This window comes from Coturnix japonica, chromosome 20 (genome assembly GCF_001577835.2).
Source record: "Coturnix japonica isolate 7356 chromosome 20, Coturnix japonica 2.1, whole genome shotgun sequence".
NCBI classification, from domain to species: Eukaryota; Metazoa; Chordata; class Aves; order Galliformes; family Phasianidae; genus Coturnix; species Coturnix japonica.
This window is the reverse complement of record NC_029535.1, coordinates 4,835,897-4,863,280: the sequence shown is the minus strand read 5'-3', so window position 1 is coordinate 4,863,280 and position 27,384 is coordinate 4,835,897. Positions and strand designations below refer to the sequence as shown.

Sequence of the window (27,384 nt, the reverse complement as noted above, 5' to 3'; positions counted from 1 at the left end):
GTGACCAAGATGCTGGCCATCGTGGTGGTCCTCTTTGCCCTTCTATGGCTGCCATACCGCATGCTGGTGGTGGTGAACTCCTTTGTGGACCTCCTGTACCTCAACATCTGGTTCCTCCTCTTCTGCCAGATGTGCATCTACTTGAACAGTGCCATCAACCCCATCATCTACAGCCTGGTGTCGCAGAGATTCAGAGCTGCCTTCAGGAAGCTCTACAGGTGTGGATGGAATAGCATGGAGGTGCCCACACCACGCAGCATCCCGGTGCTCTATAGCAGAGCAAAGGACGGCTCTCAGGGCAGCTCCAAGCACGGCACCCACCAGGATTACCTGAATGGTCCCCCTGCACGTGAGAAGAGAAGCAGGGCTGCCACACAGACACCAGGACCCTGACACAATGCAGGCAGTGGGAGCTGTGCGACTGTGTGCACCACGCTGGGAAAGTGCCAACAGAAATTGCTTGGGCATTGAGGCAAGCTTAAGTTAATACCTCTCCAGGGCATTTAACAGAATGGATTCTTAGAGGCAAATTAATTTGCTTTTCCTTAATGCTAATTTATACTTGTGTGTTGAAGCGTTAGGCGCAGGTCAATGTTCAGCATCTCTAAAGAATCTGTAGTTAAATATAGCGGTGTAATGCCATTCTGTGTTAAGTGCAAGTGCAGCTGCTTGTCAAGTCAGGCCAGAGCATGGGAAGGAAACACGGGAAGAGAAGGGCAGTCAAGGAAAAACTGCTGCCAGAGCAGGTTTCCTAGAGGGTGAGCTTCCCCTGCCCAAATGCAGGAGACACCTGATGTGAGCTGCTCCTCCAGGGATCTGCTGGAGTTAGTGGGACAATGAGGCACTTTCTCCTCTCATTCCAGATGAACACACTCCTCTGGTGTGTTATTTTCTTCCACCAACACCAAAGGGACCAGTGTGCCTCTCCAATGGAGACTCATGCATTACACATGGCTGAAGCTGGGTATCACAAACCTCACCCTGTGCTGCTGGAAAGATTACTGTGCCAACCAGCCCAAGGACACTTGCCCCAGACTCACAAGCAACTCTCTGGACTGGGAGTAAATTGTAAGAGATTACACACAAGGCAGATGCCAACTCTCCTGCCAAGTAAAACAAGAGGCAGCCACTGGTAACCCTAAAGTGACTGCACACCATTCTTCAAGCAGCCAGTTCAGCCTCAGCATCCACCACTGCCTGCTTCACAGCAAACCAGAGCATTTAATCAGATCCTTACCTCTGCTTTGGAAAAGGTCTGTGAGATACTTCAAAGCAGACACGATTAAAAAATCTCTCATTATGTCTATGGAAAATAACTGGGAAACAGACCTCACTCCATGCAGGGAAGGGTTCAGGATCTATTTCATTTCCGTGTGGGGTGGCTTTGCATGTGTGATTATTATATTGTGAGTTATTAAATCATGTATTATGGCCCAAAATAACTTGAGGATGAAGAAAGAAAGCGCTCGTTTTGCAGATAATTAGGAAACTGTTTATGTGGAAATGGAGGTTTCATATCGTATTATTTTGGTCTATTTCTGAATATCAGATCTTCAGGAGCGAAGTTCCTCATCATTCATAAGGAAACTGCACAGAAATTAGAGTTGCTTCATGAAGAGAAAGGAAATCCCTTTGCTGCAGTGCAAGAAGAACACTTAGCACAAGGAACGAGAAGCAAGCGATTTGCTGCTAACGGTCTTTTCTATTGCAGAGATGTCTTTTCCTTAGTGCCGTAATTTGCTACCAGCTTGCAAGCACTGTGGGGCCAGAGAGGAGAAGCGGGCTGGGGATGTGTGCTCTGTGCAGAGCAGCAGGAAAGCCAGCTCGTCCTACAGCCACTTGGGGTGAGAATTCAGTGCCTGAGCTGCAGAGCCCTCCTGTGAGCCAAGTTCAGGGCACTGCTCGGCTTGGGGTGGGATGTTGGCAGCCCAGGCCTCTGCCAGCTCAGCCCATCTCTGCAAACTCATTTCTGTCTCTCCATCACATTACCAGGCTCTGAAATTTTTGTTCAGCAGACTTAAGACTCAAGTAAAACTCTCTTCTCTTTTCCCTTTTCTGTCCTTATCTGCCCATGTACTGTGTGACCTCGTTGCTATTTCTTGAGACATAATTGGCAGTTAAATTCCCCCGGCACAACGAGACCTCTAGTAAATGCACTGCAGTGTTAAATTCTGCAGATGAGCGAAGAGCTCCTGATCCTTCTTCTTGCACATACACTGACACATTGGGACAGTTGGAGAGGGCTTTAGGTGGAGCAGTGTTCCATGTTTCAGGTGAAGAACAGTGTTCAGCTTGCCAAGGAGATGATGGTGGAAGAGGAAATAAGTCATCAGTGGGAAGGACTGACAAGAAATATCTTTGATGCTGCAGCTGATGGCTCCTGGGGGTGCTTTGGCTGGATGGAGGCTGAAGTCTCACCCCAGCCCTCCTCATACAGAGCTGAAGGCCAGGAGGAGATGCTCCTGCTCCCTGCATAGATGGATGGTGAAGTATGACTGTGCTGTCCCTGGGCTGGACAGGTCACCCCAAAGGACAGCGAGGCTCAGATTGCATCTTCCACCTCCCACCAGTGCTGCCCTTTGGTCACAGGATCAGTGCCTCTGTCCCTATTCTCACATGTCGGGCTCCTCTCTCCTCTCACTCAGCTGGGAGCAGTGCAGGGGATGTTACCCCAAAACACCAGCCCCTGAGGCAAAGCCCCAAGCACTGTTCCCTCCACCCTGGGGAAGGGGCATGCTCATCCTTTTGCCATTACTAATATTTTTGAAGCAATACATCATTGCTCCAGCAGGAGACCCACCTCCCTGGTGCCTCCACACATGGCCAAAGATCTGCTCGGTTCATCAGCCTAAGATTTATGAGGTGCAAAGGGCTCTGGTTACCCTGCTGCTCCCTCCCTTCTCCCCCGTGGCTGGGTGAATGAATTGCTGCTGGCTCCTCTGATATCAGAAGTAAAGAAAGCACAAGGGAGAGCAAAGCCCTCATTCCACCAAACTCATCTCCCTAAGTCCTTACCAGAGCAAAGACCTTTCATCATGAGTCTCCTTGCACCCCACAGAAGCAGGAGAGAGACCCTATTGCCTGCAGAGGCTGAGCCTGTGTCTCAGCAGCCCCTCTGCACAGCCCAGCTTTGCTCATGTGAGACACTCCAGAAATAGAAAAGGGATTTAAGGTTTCAGCTATTCTGCATTCCTCCAGCCCTGATGGCTCTGCCTGGCACAGGGCTCTGTTCTCCCACCCTCCCCCTAAATCACACTTCCCCTCGCTACATTTCCCCATCCCTCATGTCTGGCTTTCCCATTACTTCATCCATTCACTACAAAATTTGGGGGGCTAATCTGGATGTAAGAGCCCATGACTTCAGGTTTACTAAGAGCAAGTGAGTTTTTGCACCAGCAGGACAGATTGCTGACAAGCATTTGCATCCATCCATTTATGGGCTTATGGGGTTGATGCTGCACAGGGTCCCAAGGCCCTCCTGTAATTGCCTCTTCTCTGTGCACTCAGCAACAGTGCAGCATTGCTTCTTTCCCCTGTTTGTGTCTTGACCACATCCACAAGCCTTTAAATCAGTGCAGGGAAACAGAAGGTGGCAGGTTAGCAAGAAAGAATTACCCTATTTCCAAGCACAGAGGCACGGCGCCTGGGGAGCAGGCAGCAATGCATCATCTGGAAGAAATCTGGCAGCAGCCCCAGGGGATGGCAGGCAGCACAGGGACCTGTTGAGGGAATACTGATGGAGCTCTGACTGCTGCATGGACACAGCCCAGGTGGCTTGGTGCTGACACACGGCTCCCAGAGCATCGCTGCATTTGGGATGAAGCTTTAATGGCAGCACAACAGCACTGTCTGCAATTGGTTTCCTGCACAGTACAAGAGAAGAAATGTGAGCTGAATGGCTGGGGAAGTTTGGGGACTGGAGCCTGGCTCACCTCCTCCTCCATGTCTGGGTCATCCTTCCCCTCCGAGCTGAGTCACCCTCTAGAGAAAACGCAACCAATAGGTTATTTATGAGACAAGGTCCGAATTAGCACGTGCCTGTCATCCAGTGCAAGGCACTCACAAAGATAAACATCGATACAGTGAGCAGATAACTGTTTATTATTGCACGTAATCCAGCAGAACAACTGACAGAAAACTCCGGACAGCAGTACATGGATTGTAGTACACAGCTTGCAAAATCAGTGATGAAGGTATTTTTGTGTGAAGAGTGAAACATATCTGCATCTTCGTAAGACCTGAAAAGTATAACACGATATCCTACTCAGTTTTGAAAGCATGCAAATTGAGGTAAATCTGTTCTTTTGCATCTAAGAAAACGAAATCCCCAAGGGGCTATATACCTATGTGTATATATATCCATATCTCAGTGCAATACGGATATATTTGTACGTCACATAAAAGCAAATCTACCTACTGTTCTCAGAATGTTAATAGGAGGAAAGCACATTGTCGTGTGCACATCACATGCATAAAAAACAGGGGCATGAGCTGGGAGGGGGGGGGGTGGGATTATCTTAACATTGTTGAAAGAAGACCTTTCTTTGTGCTCAGTGATAAATAAAAGCCCCTCAGGTCTCTCAATGGGAATTGTCTTGGTAGCTGATAAAAGCAGCTGACATTGAGAGGATGAACAAGGATAAAATGCCAACGGCAGCAGGGCATGGGGTTTGCAATACATTTATATTTCAGAAAAGAAAAAGAAAGAAAAAGAAAAAAAAGAAAAAAAAGAAAGAAAGAAGCAAATTGCTACTAAACTACGCTCTGTGGAAGTGTAGATGGTGCTGCACAGCTTTCTCAGGACTGGTACAGCCACATAGCTTTTAGGAAGGGATCACATTCACTTCTCCCACAGTGAACACCACGTACTTGCTACTGTGGCAACATTCCTGAGCTGAATATGGTTAAAAAATAAACTTGGTTCACAAAGAAAAGTACCAAATTATTCTCACTTTCTTATAACATTTAGAGTACAGAAATTAGGCAGGTTTTGTCCTGTGTCTCCAGTCAGTGTAAACTCCTGCCTGTCTGCCATTTGCCTCTGCCATCCTTTCAGACTGACCTTTGGAGCAGACTGGCCATCTGTGTTTTCCCTCGACCATCTCTTCCACGTTCTTTCCAGTCTCTCAGGTTTTCCCACCCAGTCCTGTGCTGTGAGACTTCAGAATACACAGAGGTGCACAACCGACTATAAATAACATTTCCGATTAACTTAAAAATAGACACAAAATACATATTGCTCTTAAAAGAAGGAAGAAACACGTCCAAGCACTCAGCCTCACACTAAACTGTAACTTCATCTGTGCCGACTTTCTAAGCTCGCACTGCTAAGGATCAAAGCAGATCACAGTGGCAACATCTCCTTCCAAAGGTCACTCTCTGTCGCAGCTTTGGGAAGAATTGCTGCAAACTGTCCTGGCCTCTAAGCCTGGCACAAAAGAACAACAGCTCTATTGCCCCTCTATGCTCTACCATTGCTGAAAGGCTGGCTGCTGCGTAGTTTTGCGCCCAAACACACTGGAGTCACTCGGGTCTCTGCACCTTTCTCCTTTCAGGAATAACTTCACCTCTCCCATGACAGCCACCCTCCGTGCTCTGCTAGGAAAGGCTGCCTGCCCTATATCGGTGAAAAAGCAGCACTGGAGCCCCCTCACAGCTCAACGCTACGAGGAGGAGGAACCTGTGGGTTATAGAGGGATATTTTTCAGTAAGTACCTCCTTTTAATTGTAACCTGCACCATTTTCATAGGAAAAATAATTAAAAAAACAAACAAGCAAGAGGGGGTAAAGGGGCACATTGATTTCCTTTCCCATTACAGTGGGAAGTTACCTGCTGCAAGACTCTTTCACACAGAGCATTGTTGGTGGCAGGAGAGCGCTCGGATGGTGCCCAGTCCTGAAATGGGCACCGTCTGCACCCACAGCACCCCTGGGCACACCAGCAGCTTTGCACCAGCCAGCCCCTCACACCCCACCCCACAGCCCCGACTGCAGCTCATCAGCGGGCACGGGCAGGGCTCCGGTCACACTTCACCAAGCCCAGTGTCAACATACTCCCCCTCTCAGTCCTCCATACATGGAAAATGACTCCAGATGATGGGGAAAGGAGACTTTTTGCTTGTCTCTTTGGATGACATACAAGCATGGAGGGAGATGCTGTCCAGCCCCAGCACGGCTCTCAGGAGTCATTTTGGTTGTTGCACAATGTTGCATTTTTCAGGCCATGGATAATATTCTTTGGGAAATCTCCAACATCAAGTTAACCAAGAGAATTACAAAACACATCACAGTGCGTGGATGAGACCTTCTCACTCATTTTCCTACAGCTAAAGATAAATTCCTCATCCCTGGCAAGACAGGGCAGTTGATGGCTTTGGCGAGAATAATTTAATGCAACTGCAATTTTATACAAAGAAGAGAAGGAGGTTGAGTTGTAGAAATTCTGGCTTTGTCTTGGTAGATCACAGAGGCCAGCCACAGCCAGGGAGCAGGGAGACTGAACGGAGGATCTTCAGGTACTTTTACTTAAGGTTCATGTTTGCAGTGCAACCTTGGGATCTCAAGTCCTCCTCATAGGTGTTTCCAGATGACTGAGATTTAATCCCCACCAAGGTCCAAGGTCTCAGTGAGCAGCAACGCCTGTCACAGACACAGATGAATGGGAGAGTTAAGGGGGAGCAAAACATGCAATGGACATACAACCACTGCTGTCTGTATAGCTTTCATCTCTGCAGGCTGGGTGGTGACTACTACAACAATGAAGGCAGTGCCCAGCAGTTTCAACCCTGAAGAAGAAAGCCTAATACCTGAGGCATGGGAGGAGCACCCTGCATTTTGTCCATGTGAGGCCCAAGGGTCAGTCTCAGCCATGATGTTGTTTTAGCAATAGTTGAGCCCAAGGTGACAAAAATCTTGTGCAAACTCATGACACATTCCTGTGTCGAGAAACCCCACAGCCACAAGAAACCTCACAAGATTTTATTGCCACAAAGTTCAAATGCAAGCCCACATCCTAACTCAGGTGGAAGACTTGAGCGAGCTCCAGTTCAACTTTAGTCAGATACACACTGCAGCTCATACTGATCTCGAGTAACTCAAGTACGTAACAGTGGTGGAACTAGCACTGGTGCAAGGAGATCTGAAAACTCCAGTTTCATATTTGCTTTGTGCTTCTGCCTCTTGCTGGGCTGAGTGCCAACAAATATTACAACACACCAACTATGTGGCTTTTGAAGAGCACACTGAAAGGACTTCTTGCAGCACGTTTGCAGAAAACAAATTTCAATTTAGCATCACATATTCTCACACTGGAATTCTCATTCTTTGAAACCCATCCTTCCAACAGGGAGGGCAAAACTACACTGCGGGGCTGCATTCAATAAAAACAGCTCAATTTTGAGGAAATCAATAAATATCTACTGAGGTGACTCCACAGATCAGTTCTGGATTAGACAAGAGATAAGTGAGATTCTCAACACCTATTGAATAAATGCTCTTATGTTTCTATCACCAGAGCACTTGTCAATGAGTGACTTGTGTTGGCAATAAGGTTGGTCAACTGCTAAATGTCCACAGTGAGGTCTACAAATTGAGGACAATATCTCATCGTCTTTCTTACCTTGTCCAAGGGGGACCTCATGTCAAAAAGTGTACAAACAGGATGGCCAGACCAATGTTCAGTAAGATGACCATGCAGATCACAATTGTGTTAGGTCCCTGAAATAAAAAACAATGACAGAGTATTACACACCATAGTTCTAAGTGGGGAGACCTCATACAGCTGCCTTGATTCTGCTGTTTGGATGCATGAAAACCACCCATTCCCAGTGGGCGTGCATCTGGCCTGAATTTCAAACTAGTTGAATATCTGTCACTACCTACCACTACTCTACTACTATTTCTCCCTCACAAATGCCTTAAAGGAAACCCTGGCCACTTGCATAGAAAAAGCCAGGTCCATTTCAATCTGTTCCTCTGAACTCCTTTCTCCTTACAAACACATAATCTGCGTTTGTAAAGCCACCGCTTCCAGGACAAACAAATCCATCTGTATGCTCTTATCTCAGACTAAAATACTTCCAAGTGGTGCTTTTTCTAAAGTCGCAATGGAATTGCTCCTGTCAAAAGGACTGTGAGAAGAAGCAGGCTAACAAAATGCAAGGCATTACAGCCGTATTTGCTCACAGCAAAATGAATCTCGAGGAATACTCTTTAAACCCAAGAAATCAATTGATGATTTGATAACACGAGTTAGCTCATAAGGTGCACCTACAGAAGTGAAGTAATGCATAAAAATAACACGTCCTGTGTGCTCTTCTAAACTTCCCAAATCCATGCAAAGGGATGGGAAAAGGGGAAGAATATAGGGAAAAAAGTCATACAATGTCTGTTTCCCTCAAATTCTGAAATTCCAGACTTATTTCACTGGACCCACCATGGAAGCCCTCATGGCTGGGGACACGGGAAGGACAGGAGGAAATGACCTTCTGTGCCCCCCATAGATCTCAAGGGACCCTCTGGACTGAGCAGTGTGGGAAAAGTTTCCAGAGGTATTTGTGAGGTCGCCGAGGCCCAGGGCTGACCCCCAGCATTTTGGTCTGCATGAAGCTTAGGCTTGGACAGCAAGCTTCCAACCCAAATGCTACCCCCAAATCGTGTTTAAAGCCCACACTGAACCAAACCCAGCAGGTGAAAATGGAGAATCTCTTCCAAAAGGCTGTGGGGCCCAAAAGGAGCCCCAAACCGCCATCACCACATCACCTCGTCACCCTCCTCTGCGTCCTGCGCTGCTGCCACTGCCATCACCGGGGCTGGGCTCCGCTTGGCCCCCGCCTTGTGCTCCGTCCGGCCCGGTGCCCGGCCCTCAGTCTTTCTGTCAGCAGCGGGCTCGCTCCTGCTCACTGCCTTGTGCTCAGGGCTGAGTCGTTGCCGGGGCTGCTTGTGCTCCTTGGGATGTGGATGCTGCTCCACATTGGCTTCCACCTGGGGCGTGTGCCTCTCCATGGGCTCCTGTATTGGCACCGGGGTGCCCCCATGCCGCTGAGGCTCTATCTGGGGCTCTGGGGATGGTGGCCCACGCTCAGAGAGCGGCTCCTCCTCATAGTCCGCAGCGGGGGAGACAGGGGATGTCCTGACGGCGTAGCTGTGGTAGCCCTTGTAGTGCTCGGCATCAGACCCGCGCGCCATGCGCTGCAGCGGCCCGATCTCCATCTGCTCGGCTGGCCGCGCTGAGCCCCGTGATGCCGGCCTTCCTTCGCCATCAGACGCACCACCACCACCCGCCCCAGCCCAGCTGCCAGGCCGCAGGGCTCCGTCCTGCTGGGCCTTGGCCCGTTTGGCTTCTGGAGGGGTGCTGGCGGGACTGGGGGCCGGACTGCGGCGGCGGGGGGCTTCATCCTGCTCGTGCAGCTGGGGGCTCTCGGGGGGCGTTGGAGGCGGCGGGGCGCCCTTGGGCTGAGGAGGTGTCGCCTCCTCCATGTTGACGGCATGCTCTGCGTTCTCCATTATCTCCTGCAGCAGCCTCCGCTTCTGGTACTCAGGACCTGCAGAGACAGGGGAGGTGGGAGAGGGTCCAGGGGAGGCAGCAGGGGCTCAGCAAGGACATGGCTCCCTGCTCCACGTGCCAGCACTCCATCAGAAAACAAAACACACCAGCCCAAACCCAGAGCTCACAGCACCTTGCTGTCACCTTCCCTGAGAAACAACCCTGGCTGTCTCAGGACATGTTTTTGTAGCTGCAAACTCACCCTGTGCTTTTCCCCTTTTTGGCTAGAACAAGATCCCGAGAGAATGGAGTGAGGCTGCATTTTCCACTGCCTGCCCCAGACCAGAGCCTGTTTCCATAAGGGATTTCCTGTAGATGCAGATCCCTGCCTCACACTGCCCTGTAGGGAGGAGCAGGCCAGGAGCTCCACATGAGACTCAAGAAGTAAAAATCTACACCCCAGCTTTTTGTGGTTTGGAGTCACACAGAAGGATTATCCTGAGCCTAAAGGGATCAAGCTCTCATCCAAGCTTTCTCTTTTTTTTTTTTCCCAGCTGGAAAACTCTTCACTGTGGCTTCTTTGGTGTCTAACAGAGTGGGAACAAACAATTACATGGGGAGGCTCCCTGCCTCCTCAAGAAAGGGAGGTATCCCCAGGTGATCCCCGTTGTGCTCTATGGGAAAAAACAGGTTTCTTATGCACAGATTGGGGCAGGCAATGGGGCCAGCCCTCCTCTCTGCACTGACGCAGGCACCAGCAAAATCAGCTGGCACCATCACACAAGGTGACTCAGGGCTTCGGGTTTCGTTCTGGCCACATCTCCCATGCTGACTTGTCAGCTCTTAGCAACACTGCTGTCACTTCAGTTATTCACCTATCATTAAATCTTTACTTCTTGTTAACCCTGGGCCAGGTCTGCAAACCAAATGGTTGAGGAAATCAAGCAGAGCCTGACACTGAGGGCAGTCCATCATTCTCTGGTGCTGGCGGAGCAAAATCCACCAGGGAATGACGAGGAAAGTCTGAAAACCAACTGCACACAGTGCTCTGCATAATGGGACCTTGACAGGGGTCCTTGCATGTCCCTGCAGTGCCCGCAGCAAAGAGAACACGAGCACGCTCCCTATAGGCATCGTGGGGTTGCAAACCAGCACGTCCAAAAGAAAGCACCTGCTTTTGGAAATGGTGTTGGTCTCATTCTGCTGAATCCTAGTAATGCTGAGAAGTGCAGACATACAGGGCTTGGCACGTGCTCCTTAACAGCACAGATCTTGGAGCCACACTGTCCCCAGCTGCTTCATGGTTCCTCCCCTCGTCTCCTCCACCCCAAGGACTAACGCAGACTTGACCCTACTCTGGAAATTGGAGATTGGTGCTTCATTCCCTCTAATAAATCATGGGTGTGATTTGCACGCTGCTAACTCCTGCCCACTCAGGGCAATGTCTCTGCTCCGACGGGGTGGTGGGGAGAGAGGGCACTGATTTTAGCTGCTCTGCCCTGCCTACACGCTCCCGTCAATCAGCAGGCAACCCATTCAGGGCCATTTATTTCTGGCTGCAAATGGATTATTTGGAAGCCTTTTCAACAGTTGTTCAGACTCCTCAAAATAGGCTGCCCGCAGCACCGGGCTCCTTGCTATCTCTTGGTGCTCTCTTCACCTCCTAAATAATTCACACCAAAACTCCCAGCTGCCTGGAAGGGACTGCACAGCCCAGTCATCCTCCCTTCCACAGCATCCACCTCACTTCCTTCACCTCCCTCTATTTTACGTTTTAGCAAGAACTTTGGCTTTCATCCCTCCTCTCTATGTCTTTAGGGCTGACATCCTAAAGGAAATCCAGAGCTAAATACTTATTAAAGAAATGCAGCTGCCAAACACTGCCAGGCTCTCCTGGATGTGTGACCAGACATCACAAGTCCTAGCAAAATCTAAGGGTGGATTTCTGCCTTTTTGATCTTGGAAGGTGCAGCCCTGCAAGAAGACACATCTTTCCTTGTTATATTCCTATCACTTAGTGAATGTGGAGATTAAAGAGAATTACAGAAGAAAAACACACACCAGCCTCACACGTGGCTATGAGACCCATTGTGCAGAGATCATTTCATTTGTCTCATTCAGCTGCTGCAGGTGGAAGAAGTAATCCAGCTAGATAACAAAAACCTCCCAGCAGGAATTTCAGTTTCCCCTACTTCTGCACTATAAATACCCCAGTGTGCAAAGGGTGGACGTGTAGCTGTGAGTGGCAGCTGAGGGGCTTATGCCAGGATCAAGTGATGTTTAGCTATTGTTAAATGAAGTGTCACATGTTGGCTCATGCCTGTGCCCAGCCACTGTGGTGGTTCCCAGCCCAAAGGCAGCTCCGATGCCCTGCAGTGCAGCAGGAGAAAGGGGCATATTAGTAAGGAAATAATATTTTCCATTATCAACTATCATACAGGATATTACAGCTCCTAATTAGCTGAACCTGAATGCACTCTTGGTGCAGTTTGCAGCCCCACAGGATATGGGTTATGAGTCAGTGTGCAAAGCTGTCCTAAGGAAAAGCAACTGCAGTTCAAGGGATGTAGCCACAGGAGCGCTGCAGATGGCCCCCAGCTCTCTGCTGGCCCTGGGAGACATTGGGAGGGCTTCATAGTGGGGGAAAGAGGCAGGGAGCTTGGAGAGCTGCAGATTTCCTCCAGGCTATGGTAAAACCTTGCAACAGATAGAACAGCAGTGTAAGGAGGTCAGCAAATTACCCATGTGCAGGGGGCTGGCTGTACTTGTGCTAAAGTGGATCTGAGATAGATAGAAGGGCAGCTTCCCAAGTTATAAAGTGTGAGAAGCACTGGAACAGATTCCCAAAGATATTGAAAAATCCCTCTTAGAAGAAGCCTCTTGTCTTACCTGGCTGGTAGAAGTCTGGGGAGAGCTCCCTGGCCATCATCCTGGCTATGCCTGACTCGTTGTTAGCTGCCTGAGCTGCCTGCTCAGAGCTTTCAGCCTTGGCTTTAGCGTGAGTTGTCCTGCAGAGGGAAGAAAGGACAACAGTGAGTGCTGTCTAAGCTGACATGGGCCCAGACTTTCAGCAAGGGGCACAAAGTGTTTAAGGCTGAGGTGTGACCAGCAAATGGAGCAGGTATATTTGCAAACATGAGCATGTTCACATGTTGCATGGAGGCAGCAGGTGCTGCCAAATGGACAATTCACAAAGACACCCGCTCTGAGGAATGCCCAAAGCACCTTTGCAGACATCAGAGGAGCACAAAGAGACAGCAAGGTGATGGTTGGGCACCACTGCACTGTCACCACCCCTGAGCGAGCTGCTGCACCTCACCAACAGCAGCACACCTCTTGTCAGTACAACTGACACGTTTCACCCCAAGTTACATTCCTGGAGCTCCCCAGCAACTAATTCTGGCTTGTCCAACTCTGCTTGCTGCAGTCTAGAGACTGCTCTCACCTGGTGCTTGGAAAGGCAGAGCCATTGCTTTCCTCACAGCCTCGCTCCATGAGTCCTCTCTGCTCCTTCCCAGCACGCCTCCTGCTTTCTCCCTAGGGCCATTGGAGCATTCTGCCAGCCGGCTGTTGTATTCCTCACATGCCTCCCGCTCGCGGCCCTATGATCTTTATGCTAAAAGCAGGGCAAGCTTTGCAGCCCAGCTGCTCACAGTCTGGGAGGGAACTGACTTCAAACAGTAGGATCACACCTTAAGAATTAGGGAGGGTGAAGCACCATATGCTCAGCTGCTCTGCTCCACCTGTGGCTCATGGAGTCTTTCCCCATGCCCTAATGCTTCCCAGGGCTCCCTCTGTCTCCTGTGCTGCATGCAGCAGAGCATGCAATGGCAGCACCAGTGCAAAAACACTTATTTTTGAGCAGATGTGCAGCTAGCAGCCCTTCAGCACCAATTTATTACAAGTTTAACGAAGTCATACAATGTCTATCAAGCTATTTAAGTGATACCTATATTCTTCAAACTCAGGTTGGAATTTCACTGGTCCTTTCCCATTAAACTCAGATGCAGCATGCAGACAAGGCTACCTTTGCCCCGAAAACTTGACGGTTGCAGTGAAGAGGTGATAGAAATGCTGTTCTGAGACCCTTGGAGAGCAGAAGATTATATATATACGCACATACAGACACACGTCATTTTGGGTAGCGGGAGGGAAAGAATTAAAGACAGGGCACTAATCCCAACTGATACAGGCACCAGTGTGACTTGACAGGGAGCCGACAATGCTGCTCAGTGCCCTGAGATAGAGCAGAGGACGTGGAGCTGCTGTGCCTGGGACGGCGTCTCTCTGGGATGTCATCCCACTGCCGCAGACGTGGCTCACCTCTGCCTGCACCCACACCTTATCTCCGGCTTTCTCTGCAGGCTGAGCTGCCTGGGATTGCTGCCATTCTTGGTCTTTTTATCCAAAAAAGCTCCTGAAACACCCAGAGAGGCTACGTGATGAGGGAGAAGACAGCAGTTTTAAGCCACTGCTAACAAGCAGGGGGTCTGAGGCAGCTCTGAACAGAAAAATCACCTCCTTTTTTGGTAGCACGTAATCAGTGTGATTAATTCCACTGAGGTCTGGCAGTGGCTGAGGGGGTGGCTCTGTGCTCTCCATGCCCAGGGATGAGAGGGGGCTCAGCAAATCCCAGGGAGCACAAGCCTGCATGGTGCCAGCCCCACAAACAAGGCCACTAAACAGGGTGCCCAGCTCTTCACCCCACAGGATGTGTTCCAGCCCCTGCCTTCATCCTGCTGCTCTGGGATGGGATTCAGCACACAAGGATAAAACCTTCCTTTTCAGCCACTTGCTGAGCAAACAGAGGCTCTCCTGGCCACTTTTCAGACCCTGCAGGAAGGGGCAGCACCGGGAAGCAGAGGGATCCTAGAGGTAACTTCCAAAGAAGTAGCTTGGCAGTGGACTGGATGCAGGGTCTGCTCCCTCTGCTAAAAGGAGCAGAGCTGCACTTGTGCTGATGTGGTACTGAAGGGGTGCAGATGGATCCTGGCGTGCCTGGTGACAGCACATGGTGCTAGAGGTGACAGCACAGCTCTGGAGTACACCGTAACAATGCACAGCTTGCAGGGAATGGCCCAGCCATAACAATAACACCAAGCTCTCTGAGAGTATTTCTGAACGTGTTATTTATCCCGGCAGTGCTGGGGAGGAGAGCTCAATGCAGAATAATACGTGGCCTCAGTGGCAGAGCAGCAGATAAATAGCAGGCACCCAGGGAGAGTCCAGGGCACAACCAGCAGCAGCATTCATAAGCCCATCTTCAAAGCAATGCCAGCAAATGAGCTGTGAGCATTACATGTACCCAACCGGGGGCCAAGAATACAAAGAGGAGCCTTCAGAGACCAGTGCTGGTGCTCCCCAGCCCAAGAAAGGATGCACAGAGTGGGGACAAGTGATCCCTGCTCCCACCCGGAGCAATCTCAGGGATCGCAGTGACTGCTGCAGGACACTGGGAGCAGGGAGTTAAATGCTTCACTTCTCCCCTGGCACGGCTCTAATGCTCTAATCGTTTTTGTATTAGTGTGCAGACAGAACTCCACTCCCATCCTCCCTGGCCCTGTCCCAGCCACACTGCCCGCTTCATTCCTGACTGCTGCTGAAATCCCCTGCGGACACACGAGCCGCAGCTGAGCGCTGTGCTAACAGGTGAGACCCAGAGCTGTGCGGCAGGGCCGACTCTTCAGACAGTTTATGTGGTTTTGCACATCCACATTGGCTTAGCCTGTAAATGAAGCTGGAATTAGCAGAGAATGCTGCAAATACCAGAAGGGCTGGAGCATCTGCAGGTGCGGCAATGACCTTGTGGCCAGGAGCAGGGGGAGAGCTGAGCTCTCTGCCCCAGCTACTGCACATCTATATACTCAGAGAAACACAAACCCATCCAGCACTGTCCTTCCCTCTCCAGGGACTCCTTGTCCCATCAGTACAGCAAACTGCCTGATTCAGGTCCTACGGGGACAAGCGTGCAAATTGGGCTAAATGCCATGCTGTCAGCACGGCTGTGCCGAGCACAGAGAACACAGGCAAGTTCAGCACGCTTCTGTGGTCATGCTGGTGGCATTTTGTTCTTCTGAAGAACCTTCAGATAACAGTTTGTCTTGGCAGGGATGCTTGCAGCACTAAGAGATAGAGGGAAAGCCATAGAAGTGCTTTTGCTGACGGCAGTGTTGTCCCTTCTGTGCTTCTGTGTCCACATTGAGAGGGAAGAGGACAAACAAAGTGCCACAGGACAGACACTTTCTGGCTTCTCCATTTTCCACACCACCTCTGGCACTGACGCCATCCTTTGCTTCCTGCTTTCTCCCAGTCCATCTCCTTTGTACCTCTGTCTCTGCCTCCACACACACACACAGATGCCATCACACCTCTGTTACCCACTATCCCCACTTGCATGTATCCAGCCCATGGTTCTGGAACCCCCTTTTTGTTTCATCTCTTGTGCCACATTCCCCATTCCCAGTGTCACCCATCTGTGTGCCCCACCCAGGGGCATCCTGTCCCAGCAGCCAGGCATACATTTAGCTGTCCTATTGCTCTTCTTATTCTATCATTTGTGTGCACATACCTACTCAGTTTAGACTCTGACACTCCCAGACCTGAGACTGTGCTGGTTTGTATCATGGTCTCTGTGCCTGCAGGGTGTGACCTGTGCATTAAAAAACACAAACTGGCTCCTATGGGAAACATTCACATATCTGTAAAGGAAATCCCCAAAGAGGAACCACCCTGCCTTGCAGCCTCCTTCCTGGCAACCAGCTCATCAGATGCCCTGGGACTTTTGCTGGCTGTACCAGCACTTATACTGAATCAGTGGCACTGTCAGCTTTGCTTTGTCAACTTTCTGAACCTCTCCTCATTGCGTCCTGCATGAGGAGAACAAACAGACCATTCTGTCTGGAGAGAAGCATCCTCCACTGTGCTTTGCTTCAGGAGTGCCTGGCAGAGCTCGCTGCGACCTAACGAGCTCAGCAAGCATTAGCCTTTATGATTACTTGGTAAATTGTTAGAATACCGAAATGTTATCCTCAGCTCTAAATAGCTCAAAGCTACTTGCATCTTTCACCAAGGGATACTTCCCTTCAGAACAGTTAAAGTGACATTAATCTCACAGCAGACAGACCTGCAGCTGTCTGCAAGACAACAACCTACAGACCCCAGTCCTGGAGCAAAAGCACCTGCAGGGATGTCTGGGGGGAAAGAAAAGGGAGATTTGCTGCTGCTGACTGACCCTGCAGGTGTTGGGGCCATCCTGCGTGGGCAGAGCAGGGCATGGATCCGGCCACATCACAGTGGGTTGGCCCAATGAAACAGGAGGGCTGCAGCACTCACTTGTTTCAAGAGAGCCCAGCCTGACCCAAGAGCTCTGCCATATAGGTGGCATTGCAAACCGAGTGGACTCTACCTGAGTGCCAGCACCAGATCGGGTCAGGAGGTGGTCACTCTCACTGCGGCACTTCTGGCTTCTTCAATTGGAACTCTGAACAACTTCTAATTTAAATTTTCTTTTCAGGTTTTAGTAATCTAAACCCAGAGAGTGAAGAAACACAGGCTACCTTTTGGCATTTCTTTTTCCCAGTCAAGAAAGAAATAACAGGAATTTTGGGGTGTTTTTTCTTTTCCTTTGTAATGTAATGAAAGCAGGCAGATTTCTTAAAATATTGTATTTGGTCAGAAGCCCAATTATTCATCAAAGTCTAAAGCAGGAGCAACCTTCCACCAGCCTCTTTGTCACTCAAGCTGATATTCACATGTCTGAACCCAGAAGAATGAAGAGATGAGGCTGTGAGCCCTAATAGCTCCTGCATACCTGCACCAGGGCTGCAGAGCACATGAGGGGATGGGGACATCTCAGGGTCCCAAAGGAGCAAAGCTACAAAAGCTGGAACCCAGACAACCAAAGGGCTCTGGCTGGGCACCAGCATAAACTAACCATATGCGCCAGGAGAAGAGAGGGGTTCTGTATCTCAGACTCCTTATTTGAACCAGACATTGTACTCCCACATTTTTTACTGTTCAATATCAGTCTATATCACATTCCACAGAAGTGATGATAAGCCTTGAGCAAAGCCTGCCTGAAGCCAACCATTTCAGGCCCAGCTCCCACCTGCCAACTCCAACCTTTTGGAGGGGACTCAGATCCTGCTTGCATCAGTCCAGCATGAAGCTGCCATTTTCCAGCCATTTTCCAGACTGAAGTCTCACTTCACTTTTCCCTCCACATGTTTGCAAGCTGTTGAGATAAGCATTTCCCCCTGGGTCAGGCCTGGCCAGGCTGTATCCATTGGTGTCCAACCCTACTATCTCATGGGATCCCAGTAGGTCCCAAAGGCCCTGGAAAACCCAAGAAAGCACTCTGCCATCAACAGCTGCATTCTCAGGTCCTTGTTACCCTACTAGAGCATGAACGAGCCTCAGAAAATCCATGTGAAGTGGAGAAGAGCAAGACAAAGCCACGCACACGCTGTGCTGAAGTCAGAGTATGTTTCAGCCCAATAGCCAGGCCTGGCCAAAAATGTGTCTGTCAGTGCTCATGGCTTTAGCCAGCCCGGCTGGAGAGGAGACTGCTGCAGGAGGGATGAAGGAAGGGTGAAGGTGCAGCAATTCAGAATGCCCTGCAGCTCTCCCAGACAAGCAGTGCTCAGCAGAGCATGGGGCTGCTGCTGGCCATGGCTCCCAGCTGTCGCGCCCGGCAGCGCTGATAAACCTATGCTATGCACTCCCTTATTTAGTCAGGACGCTGTGCTGACTGCAGCGATTCCCAGACGTCATTTGCACCTTCTACGAGTGCTGCAGCTTGGGAAGGCTGGGAGCAGTGGGACGGCTGGCAGGGCAGCTTCGGGAAGAGATCCGGGGCCATGGATGTGAGTTGTGGGTTTATATATCCAAGTGTCAGGACTGCAGGGCAGCTGTACATTCAAAAAATGTTCAGAATGTGATAATTCCTAGTTATATCCTCCAGTCACAGGACATCCAGCTGCTCAGAATTCATGGCCAGCATTTATAGATAACAGGTGAAGCACACCAGCATCCTTTGTCCCTTATCCCTCAGTTTCCCATTGGTCCTATGACTTCCGACAGACATACTTGGTGCTGTTAGCAGAACACAGACCCGTCAAGCTAGCCAGAGCCCGGCCAGGCCCACACAGTGCAGGATGAGTGGCAAAGTCCCTTTGTTGAATTTGGTCCAAGTCAGTGGAAGCACAACAGCATACAGAGGAGATCACAGCGGACACTGCTATGCTGGGACAGAGGAAGATTTTGTTCCCCAATAGCCCCAGCAAGAAGGAAATACATACTGTGAACTGTGCAGCTACTGAGTACACGGCTTCAGAAGTCAAAATGCAGCCAGCCCTGCCCCTCCTCTTGCATTCTATTCTATCCTATCCCACTCCATTCCAGTCATCAAATCAATGCCAGTTCCATCCTCAGCCCCTCACACAGGTGGAAAGCAGATGGATTTCCAACCAGAGGGTTCAGGAGGGACCCAGGCAGGGTAAGACAGCATCGGAGTGGGTGGGAGCCACTCAGAACACCCGAGTCCATCAGACACTGGGACCAGAGCTGCCTGCAGCCCTCCCGCTGCGCTCACACACCAGCACAGCTCGGTGCCTGGCTCTGCTCAGCACAAGTGCTGCCTGCCTGCGCATCCCAGTGTGGCCACATGCCTTAGATTCCTACAGCACAACCAACAGAGGCAGCCTCAGCACTCAGGCTTGTTTTCCTCCAAATTTCTACATCTTAAAGAGCCTTTTATGGTGTAAAAGAGTGAATTCTGCTCTGCACTTCCCAGCAGCTGGATTGCTTGTTAGCTCAGCTCTGTGAGGGTCTCCCTTAAGTGCCAGAAGCAAATGGAACCCAAATGCTACACACAATGACAGGGGCACATGGAGGCACACAGGTATGGTACAACCCAGCTGTACCAGTCCTGGCAATTAGTTCCTAGCAGTAATTGCATGGAAACATCATATCTTCCCCAAACAGCAATTCATGTGGCCTCAGAGACATTTCTCATGTAAGGCACATGGCACCCTGCAAGGAATAGTATAAACACTCAATCTAGGGAACTCCACCCCATGGTTATGGGCTGGGGAGACATTAACAAGAGCACAGCCCTTTATAAGCTGTAACAATTTATTTTCACAGCCCACATGCAATTATTCTCTGCTGTGGGTGTAGAAATGGAGGCAAAATTCAGAGCCAAAAGAAAGCTGGTGACAGAGCTGGGATTTCTACCTAGGGCCCATTCTAGGCAGTTATTTATGTTTACACTTGATCCCAGGGCTGAGTGGAACAGGAGGGAGAAGGAGCGCAGCATGAGGCGGGTGTTTACAAGGCAGCAGTGGAGCCAGAGCAGCACGTACCAGGAGTGAAGGTGGATGGAAAGGGTTGAGCTGCAGCCCACAGCCAGGAGGAGATGAATGTTGGCTTTGAGGTGGGTTGAGGATCATTAGGACTGCAAGGGAAAGCTGTCTTGCACAGCACTGTGCTTCCAGGAGCCCTGTGAAGGGAGGGCGTCCCACAGCAGTGCAGTGCAGTGCAACCTCTGATTTCCTCCAGCTCTGAGGTTTCCTTAATAGGAAATTATCTCCCAGCCGTGCTGGGAGGGATGTGGTCCCCTGCGAGGGCAGCGGCTGCATTCCAGCCTCTGATGGAAAGCGCTGCACAGCCGCTTTTGATCCAACGTGTAAATAGTGTATAATAAAAAGAGGCTTATATAAACTGACTGGCTTCTCAGGGAGCGGCTTTTGCAGCCCCAGCCTCCTTATTTCTGGGTGCGAGCGCTGCTGCCATGCACTGCTGCTGGGCACAGTGAGACCAGCATTGGAGGAGCCTCCCCAGCAGGACAGGGTCTGTGACACTGTGTGACTTCTCCTGCAGTCTGGATGGTTTCTCTCTGCTGGTTGTTCAGGCAACCGGGCTTGCGGAAAAAAACAATCAATTCCTTGCAAAACTTTGGAGCCAGAAACACAGGGGCATCTCAGGGCTGTGAGGGGGGGGAGCAGAGACAGGGTTTGAAAATAAAGAGCCCTCCCCGGAGCAGTTATTTCCTATGACTGCATGGTGATGAAGCAACTTTGATAACCAAACCCTGAAAAGGCACACAGCAGAACAGCACTGCAGCTACAGTCACCTCCCAGCAGCCCAAGTACAACACAGGTGCCACAGTATGGCCATAAAACCACAGCAGCAGAGAAGGAGGAGACACCATCTGTGTCCCATGAGCCCAGAGGTCGTCATCACTGGGCAATGACAACCCCAACCACAGAGACACAGTGTCACCGCTCAGACACACACAGTGATGGGGCAGGACTCTCCCCTGCCACCCCAAGAGCTGCTACATCTCATCCTGGCATGGACACAAGGGGTGATCAGCACTTTCCTCTGCAGCTATCACAGAGAGCCACGTTTGACCCCATTGCTGTGGTCCAGAGGGACATGTGGGGCAGAGACCACCACCTCCAGGACCCCGCACACCCACCTGGATGCCGCAATCTCTGACTTCTGCCGGGCGATGGCTGCTGCCCTCTGGGCCCCCTCCACGCTCCGATCCACCTTCTGCCGGATCTTGGCGCTCTTCAGAGGTATGACGCGCTTCTTCATGCCCTTGACCAGGACATTGTGGCGGTATTTGCCCTCCTCCTTCTTGCCGTCGGGCAGCGTGGTGCAGCCGTAGCCGTGCCGCAGGTTATCCAGCCATTCACCTTCATACTTCAGCCCACTGGAGCGCTCGCTGACTCCGTATCCCGAGCGCTTGTCGTTCTTCCACTCGCCCATGTAGGTCTCGGTGGTGGTGGCGTCGATGTCGGACTCAAAGGGGGGGTACTCCTCTCCCTCCGCTCCCTCACCCAGGCTGGCGGTGGAGGTGGCATCACTGGCGGCCGAGCTGATCCCGCTCTCGCTCTTGAGGAAGCTGACGCGGCTCTTCTGGCTGGCCAGCGATGACTTGGACTCAGACTTCTTCAGCTTCCCCAGCAAGGAGCCCCTGCGGAACAGCCCCCCCTTCTTCACCTTGCCAGCCTCAGCGTCGGCATAAAGGCTGAGGGCAAAGCCGCCGCGGGTGATGGTGGGTGAGGCAGGCAGGCTCTCAGGGTGGGCTGCAGGGGAGTCCTGCTGCGGCAGCGTGCCATTGCTGTGCTCACTGCGCAGGGAGGACAGGGAGGTGCGCAGCGGGGAGCGCACCACGGACGCCATGCCGTAGGGCACGCTCTGCCGCACGCCGTAGCCATGCCGCATGCCATTGGTGAACTGGCCCTGGTAGGTTCCTGCAGGAGAGAAGAGGCAGGTGATGAAGAGCAGCACGAGGGCAAGGCAATGTGGGTTGGTGCCTGCCATGGGACAGGGGCACTCACTCTGCCCTCCAAGTCCAACATCCAGCAGCCTTAACCAACCTGCCAAAGCAGCCATGAAAGAGCAGGGGTAGAGGACATGAGGTGGTGCTGGCAGGGGACAGACCTCCCTCAGCATCTGCTTTGCCCCAGCACAGCTTGCCTGTGATCCTGTCATCAGACACACACATACAGCAAAGTAAGTAGAGAAGTATCTCTGTGAAAGGCTCCTCCAGCTCTACTCCCTTCTCTGGGCCCAGCTCAGGAGTTCGCATGTGGTGTGTCATACAATGAGGAACATAGAGGAGATTGTGACTGCCACAGCTGGGCTACACCTCAGGTCTGGGACTCTGCTGTGACCTAGCAGGACCTGGATGCCTCAGGGGAATGGGAAGAGTACACTGCTCCTTTGTCAGTCTGCTCCTTTCCCTCTCTGCACCTCTGCAGGCTCCAGAACGGTAAATTGGAGACAGCAGCTCTGATTTCCTCACCAGGATGCCAAAAGACTTAAATCAGCAGAACAGCTCTTGGGAAGAGCAGAAGAACCAGCACCAACACAGCACCCTGCCAAGCACACTGTGAGCCCCACGGCACCATCCAGGATGGGACAGCAGGAACACTCCCCAGCCCTGAGCCCTCCCAGCCCCACTGCTCTCCTCAATCCATAGATACAGTTGCCTCAGAAACCAGCAAAACCACCCAAAACAAAAGCAGCATTCAGCTCTGCTCTCATCCGTCAGCCCGCATCTGGAAGGGGCCATCTGGCCCCAAAACACTGTGGGTGGAGGGCTCTGGGGAAGGCATAGACACCCTTGGAAAAGCACCCCCCTTCCTCTTTGCCCTTCCAGGCCTGGCTCCATGCATGGGCAGGGGACACGTTCACTATTTGTGTCCAAAAACGTCTGCTTTTCATTAAGCAGCAACAGAGAGCTGCCAGGAGGTACCAGCATTAGTGGAGCGAGCCCTTTCTGCAGGCTCGGAAGGAGGGGTGGCCTGGATTGCAGGCATTCATTCCCACATTCAGACGCTGTTACTGAGACCAGGGATGACCCTGGTCCCCAGGGAGCAAACTCAGCTCCTTCTTTGGTGATGGTGGGAGTGCATATTTTACGCTCTCCCAGGCCACTTCTGCAGCATAATCTCTACTCTCAAGCTTCAGGTTTCGTTGAAATCCTCTCTGGACCCGCCTGTGGGGTGTTAACTTACAGCATCAGGGGCCAGGAAAGGCAAGCAGTGCCCAGGCAGGCAGCAGCTGCTGCCCCGGCTGCCATCTGCACTCCCTGCCTGGGGCATGCAGGATTTCTGGCTGCTGCAGCGCTGCATCTCCCCACGTACCAAAGAGAGGGCTCACGCACTGCTGAGCATCTGCACCAGCCATGGAAGCAGCCTTCCAGAGCAAGGTGCCTGGCCAAGAGAAGCTGTGGGTGCCCCATCCCTGGAGGTGCTCAAGGCCACGGTGAATGGAGCCATAGGCAACCTGATCTGGTGGGTGGTAACCAGCCCACAGCAGGGGGTTGGAAATAGTTGGACTCTAAGGTCCCTTCCAACCCCACATTTTACTCTGTAAAATGGTAATGAATCTTAACACAGAGCCGCCACGTGCTGCTTTGCTCTTGTCCCCATGAGGAGCCCCTGAACACAGCACCCCATCCCTGCCTGTATGGCAGCGAGCGAGGCTGACACTCGATAGGGCTGACATTGGAGACCTCCTTGGAGGACAGACCAACCTTGCACATAGCAGGCTGCATCTGATATCGACGCTGAATTAACCACCTGGAAAAGGAATTCTGGAAAAGTCTCATGGGCTTAGAGGGGCTCAGCCCTCCAACAAGTCCCAGCTCCATCCTTTCTCCTGAGCAGCACCTCCAGGCTGGGTGGGAGCTTGAGCAGAAGGCTCAATGGCATGTCCATGGTGCACTGTGATTTATGGTGCCTGACTGAGGTTTCACGCCTGGGTTCAGCCATCAGACTGGAGCACAGCCAGGAGGTCTGGGAGCAGCTCAGTGTGCTGGGACAGGTCACAGCCTCCTTGCATGGGTACCATGGCCAATGGGGACACGGCTGCGATGGACATGGGGAGGTACCAGGCACCACCACCCCTCCCTGTGCTCATACCAGTGACATCTGGGCACAGACTCACAGTCAATGGAGCCACAGCAACATGAAGTTGGCAGTGCTATGGAAAAGCACCACATTGGAGAGTTCGTGTTCCTGGGTTCCCACTCCACTCTGTTGCCATCAACCCAGAAGCAGCCTCAGCCAACATATTTCATGCTTTTCTGACTCAGTTTCCCTCTGTGGGAAGAAACACCCTCTTTTCCCACCAGCAGCACAGACATGGGGCTACTGCAACACAGGAAAAATCACCACCAAGATTTCTTTATAGCATAAAGCATCCTGAGGGCAGACTGCTTTGAAATCATGTAATGGCTATCGAAGTGGTGTGGTCACAGCATGCCAAAGCACAGGGGGACACACAGGCGTCTCACCTGCCCAGCCTGCCCAAGGTGCTGGGATAACCAGCAGTGAATGTAAGTTACACACACAGGCAGGTAAATAACGCAGACAGCTCCAGTGGTATCGCTGCCTTCCCATCATCTGCTGTTACGCAGATACAGTGATGACAGACATGTTAGAATGTGGTGCAAAAGGCCAGGAGCAGCGCGGGGCCACGTGCAAGACAGAGCAGTGAAAACTGAGTGCTCCCCTTGGGTGCCAACATCAGCAGGGGAAGGACTCTGACAGTGCTACCTCAGGGTTTCTGTTGGGAAGGAACAGCAGAGAGAGAAATGGAGAGGGATAGAAAGACACAGCATTAACTCATAGGTCACATTTAGATCTGCAGCAGAGTATTCAGTTGAATACTGAAAGCTGAATTACTTTGCAATAGAAGCAGTCAATAGGAATCAGGGAGCTGGACCTGGAAACAGGGATTTGTGTCCTGCTCCCTTTCTGATGCCTCATGACCTTTGATGAGCTACTTTACCAGCCCTGGCCACATGGAGGGAATGTTGTATGTCCACAGACCTGCACTGGAGAGGTGCTGCTGCCACGGGGCACGTGGGCCATGTGTGTATAGGTACACACTGAAACAGTTATTTGTAGAGCAAAGCAGAGCTCTGAGCAGGACTCCCCTATATTAGCAGTAACACTCTGCATTGGCAGTGACACTCTGTTTTGACAGAGTTGAGCAGTAGGAGCCAAAGTGTGTACCCAAAAATGAGGGCATCCTTACGGGGGAGACAAAACTTCAACTCAAACAGCCAAGCGTTTGCTCATAACCTGCGTTATAAAACTACAGAACCACATAATTGTTAAGGTTGGGAAGACCACTAAGTCTTAGTTGGACCACTAAGTCCAACCAGCAGCCCATCAGAATGATGAGTCCTTCAAGCTCTGCCTTGCACAGCCCAACTCGCTGCTCACTTATCTGTCCTACCCTGCCCTGCAAAGGGCTCCAAGCTCTTTCCTGCTAACAGAAGCAGGCGCACACATGCACTGAGCTGGGACACTCAAGGAAACATCCCATAGAGATCCTCTGCCTGACCACACACACTAGGAGCTCCTCAGGGCTGACTTCAATCAGAGTTACAGAAGGAGAGCCCTTAAAGTCATCAGGATCCCACAGGTCATTGGTAGAGAAGAAGAAAGCAGCCTGGCCAGCTCTGAGCTCGGTAATATTGGGAGCTTATTTCTTACCAGACATCAAAAATCAACGTGGGATTTCAATAAGTTTTGCTCCAGGTTTGGGCTTAATGCAGCCACAAATCACAGACAAGTCCATAAGTGCATTTTAAAGCATGAAGTTTGTAACTTTATAAATATATAAATATATATACTTGAGGTTTACATGTACTATACATGTAATATTAAACACCAGCATCAGCTGCACCTCCCTGCAGCTGACACAGTTTGATTCCATTCAAACTCCTCGGGCACCTCCTTACATTGCCCTCCATCACATGAACTTGAGCCCTGCACTGCCAGGGAGGGATGTGCTTTAGTGAGCAGTGAGGAACTGGTGATACTTTGAGATCTCACTGCTGAGCCAAGATCTTCCACGCTGCTTACAGCTATCACTGTACCACACCACAGTGACCTGTGCTAACAGCAGCCTGCAGTAATCTGCACCACCAGGGCCATGCCCTCAGTTGCTCCCTATTCCTAAGGGCTGTTAAGATTTGTGCCATTACTGCTACTTTTCTTTACAAAGTAGCTCCATCGCATGTCCTGGATAAATATAGATGTAATTCTGATACATATTTTGCAGCGTATTTCTTCCAAATCACCCTCTCTATTTAGCTATCCTAAATATGGCAGCGTGGAACACTATAGTACTGAAGAGCTACAGAATTACTTGCACAGAGATTCTTGTGATGTTTCTAACCCCAAAATTGCTACTAAAGCAAAATCACGGCTCAGGCTGAGCCCACACGGAGCACAGCACACATCTGCACCGTGGGGGAATGAGAGTTTCAAAGGAACCAAGAGGGTTTATTTTAGGGAAAGACAAGTGGCTACGTATTTTAAATGGCTTTGATAACTCCAGCACAAGGCTACAGCAAAGCAGATGTCCAGGCACCCAGCCGGAGGCGTGCGAGCAGCACTTAATACATAGGGAAAGTGCACTATGATGCTGGAGGTGGCTTCTATCCAATGCACAAACATTCCCAGCTCGCTGCCCAATGAGGAGGGGACGGGCCGGCTGCAGGCGCGAACTGGTGGAGCTGGTGCCGGGGTTCAGCCATGAACGGGAATGATCAGACACTGGGAAGAGGAGCCAAAGGCCACGTAACACAAGGTCTGCTGCTGGGATGCCCAGCCCTCACCCATGGGGACAGCAGGAGCTCACCCCACAGCCACAGCCACCCGCTCACCCCACGCAGCCCCCTCACCTCCATCCGCGTACGTCTCGGTGCCGTAGCCATCCTGCAGGCCGTTGTTCCAGGTACCCTCATACTTGGCTCCGCTGTTCATGCTTTGCCGCGCGCCGTACCGTCCCTTAAAGCCATGGGTCCACTCTCCTTTGTACACCCACTTCCCTTTGCTCTCCATGCCAATGCCATGGCGCTTGCCCTGCGCCCAGGTGCCCTGGTAAGTGTTGCCGCTGGGCCAAGTGTAGACCCCCACCACCTCGAAGCCGTGGTTCCAGGAGCCCGAGTACTCGCCCTGCCCCTTGGGGCCGGTGCAGATGCCATGCCCGTGGGCTTTGCCCCCTTCCCACCCACCACAGTAGGCACCTCCATCATCGAAATCAAACCTGCCCCCACTCATGGTCCCCCTGTTCCCAGGCTGCTCCCCTCAGCCGGGCAGCAGCAGCAGGTGGGGGCACGGCTGCCCCATGGCAGAAGGCTCGGGGTGCTCCTCACCCGCTCGAGGGGACTGCGATGGGAGGAAGGAGAAACTGGAAGGAAGGGAAGGGAGAGGAGAGGGGAGGGCAGGGGGTGGTGAGGGCCCCGGGGAGCCGAGCCTGGCCAGAGGGAGGGGAGAGATGGGACGGGGCAGGGGGGGGGTCCCGAGGCAGCCCCCGCCCCGCTGCTCTCCTCCCCGCCCGCAGAGAGGTCAGCACTG

At 51.5% G+C, this 27,384-nt stretch overlaps 2 protein-coding genes across 5 annotated transcripts in view; one reads left to right on the top strand and one right to left on the bottom strand.

Moving 5' to 3' along the window:
- Positions 1 to 5,759, top strand: part of LOC107322978 (thyrotropin-releasing hormone receptor-like) — a 12,493-nt gene extending 6,734 nt beyond the window's left edge. For 3 of the 4 annotated variants that reach the window (XR_004309439.1, XR_004309440.1, XR_001559117.2), the window contains exon 4: positions 1 to 114. Coding sequence is in view for 1 of the 4 variants with exons in the window: in XM_032448618.1 (XP_032304509.1) it covers positions 1 to 393 (393 nt within the window). In the remaining 3 variants the exon portion in view is untranslated. The other variant, XM_032448618.1, reaches the window with a different exon arrangement.
- On the bottom strand, positions 4,079 to 27,384 carry JPH2 (junctophilin 2). The gene is made up of 6 exons (XM_015881608.2): positions 26,709 to 27,384; positions 20,967 to 21,750; positions 12,374 to 12,492; positions 8,761 to 9,542; positions 7,619 to 7,716; positions 4,079 to 6,639 (listed from the first exon to the last, which is right to left on the bottom strand). The coding sequence occupies exons 1-5, from the start codon at positions 27,085 to 27,087 to the stop codon at positions 7,636 to 7,638; spliced, it is 2,145 nt and encodes a 714-aa protein (XP_015737094.1). The 5' UTR covers positions 27,088 to 27,384; the 3' UTR covers positions 4,079 to 6,639; positions 7,619 to 7,635.

Coding starts and splice junctions, on each gene's coding strand:
- JPH2 (XM_015881608.2), bottom strand. CDS start 27,087: ATGAGTGGGGGCAGGTTTGATTTCGATGATGGAGGTGCCTACTGTGGT. Junction 21,751..26,708: donor CGAGACGTACGCGGATGGAG/GTGAGGGGGCTG, acceptor TCTCTCCTGCAG/GAACCTACCAGGGCCAGTTC. Junction 9,543..12,373: donor CCCAGACTTCTACCAGCCAG/GTAAGACAAGAG, acceptor CTGTCTCTGCAG/GTCCTGAGTACCAGAAGCGG.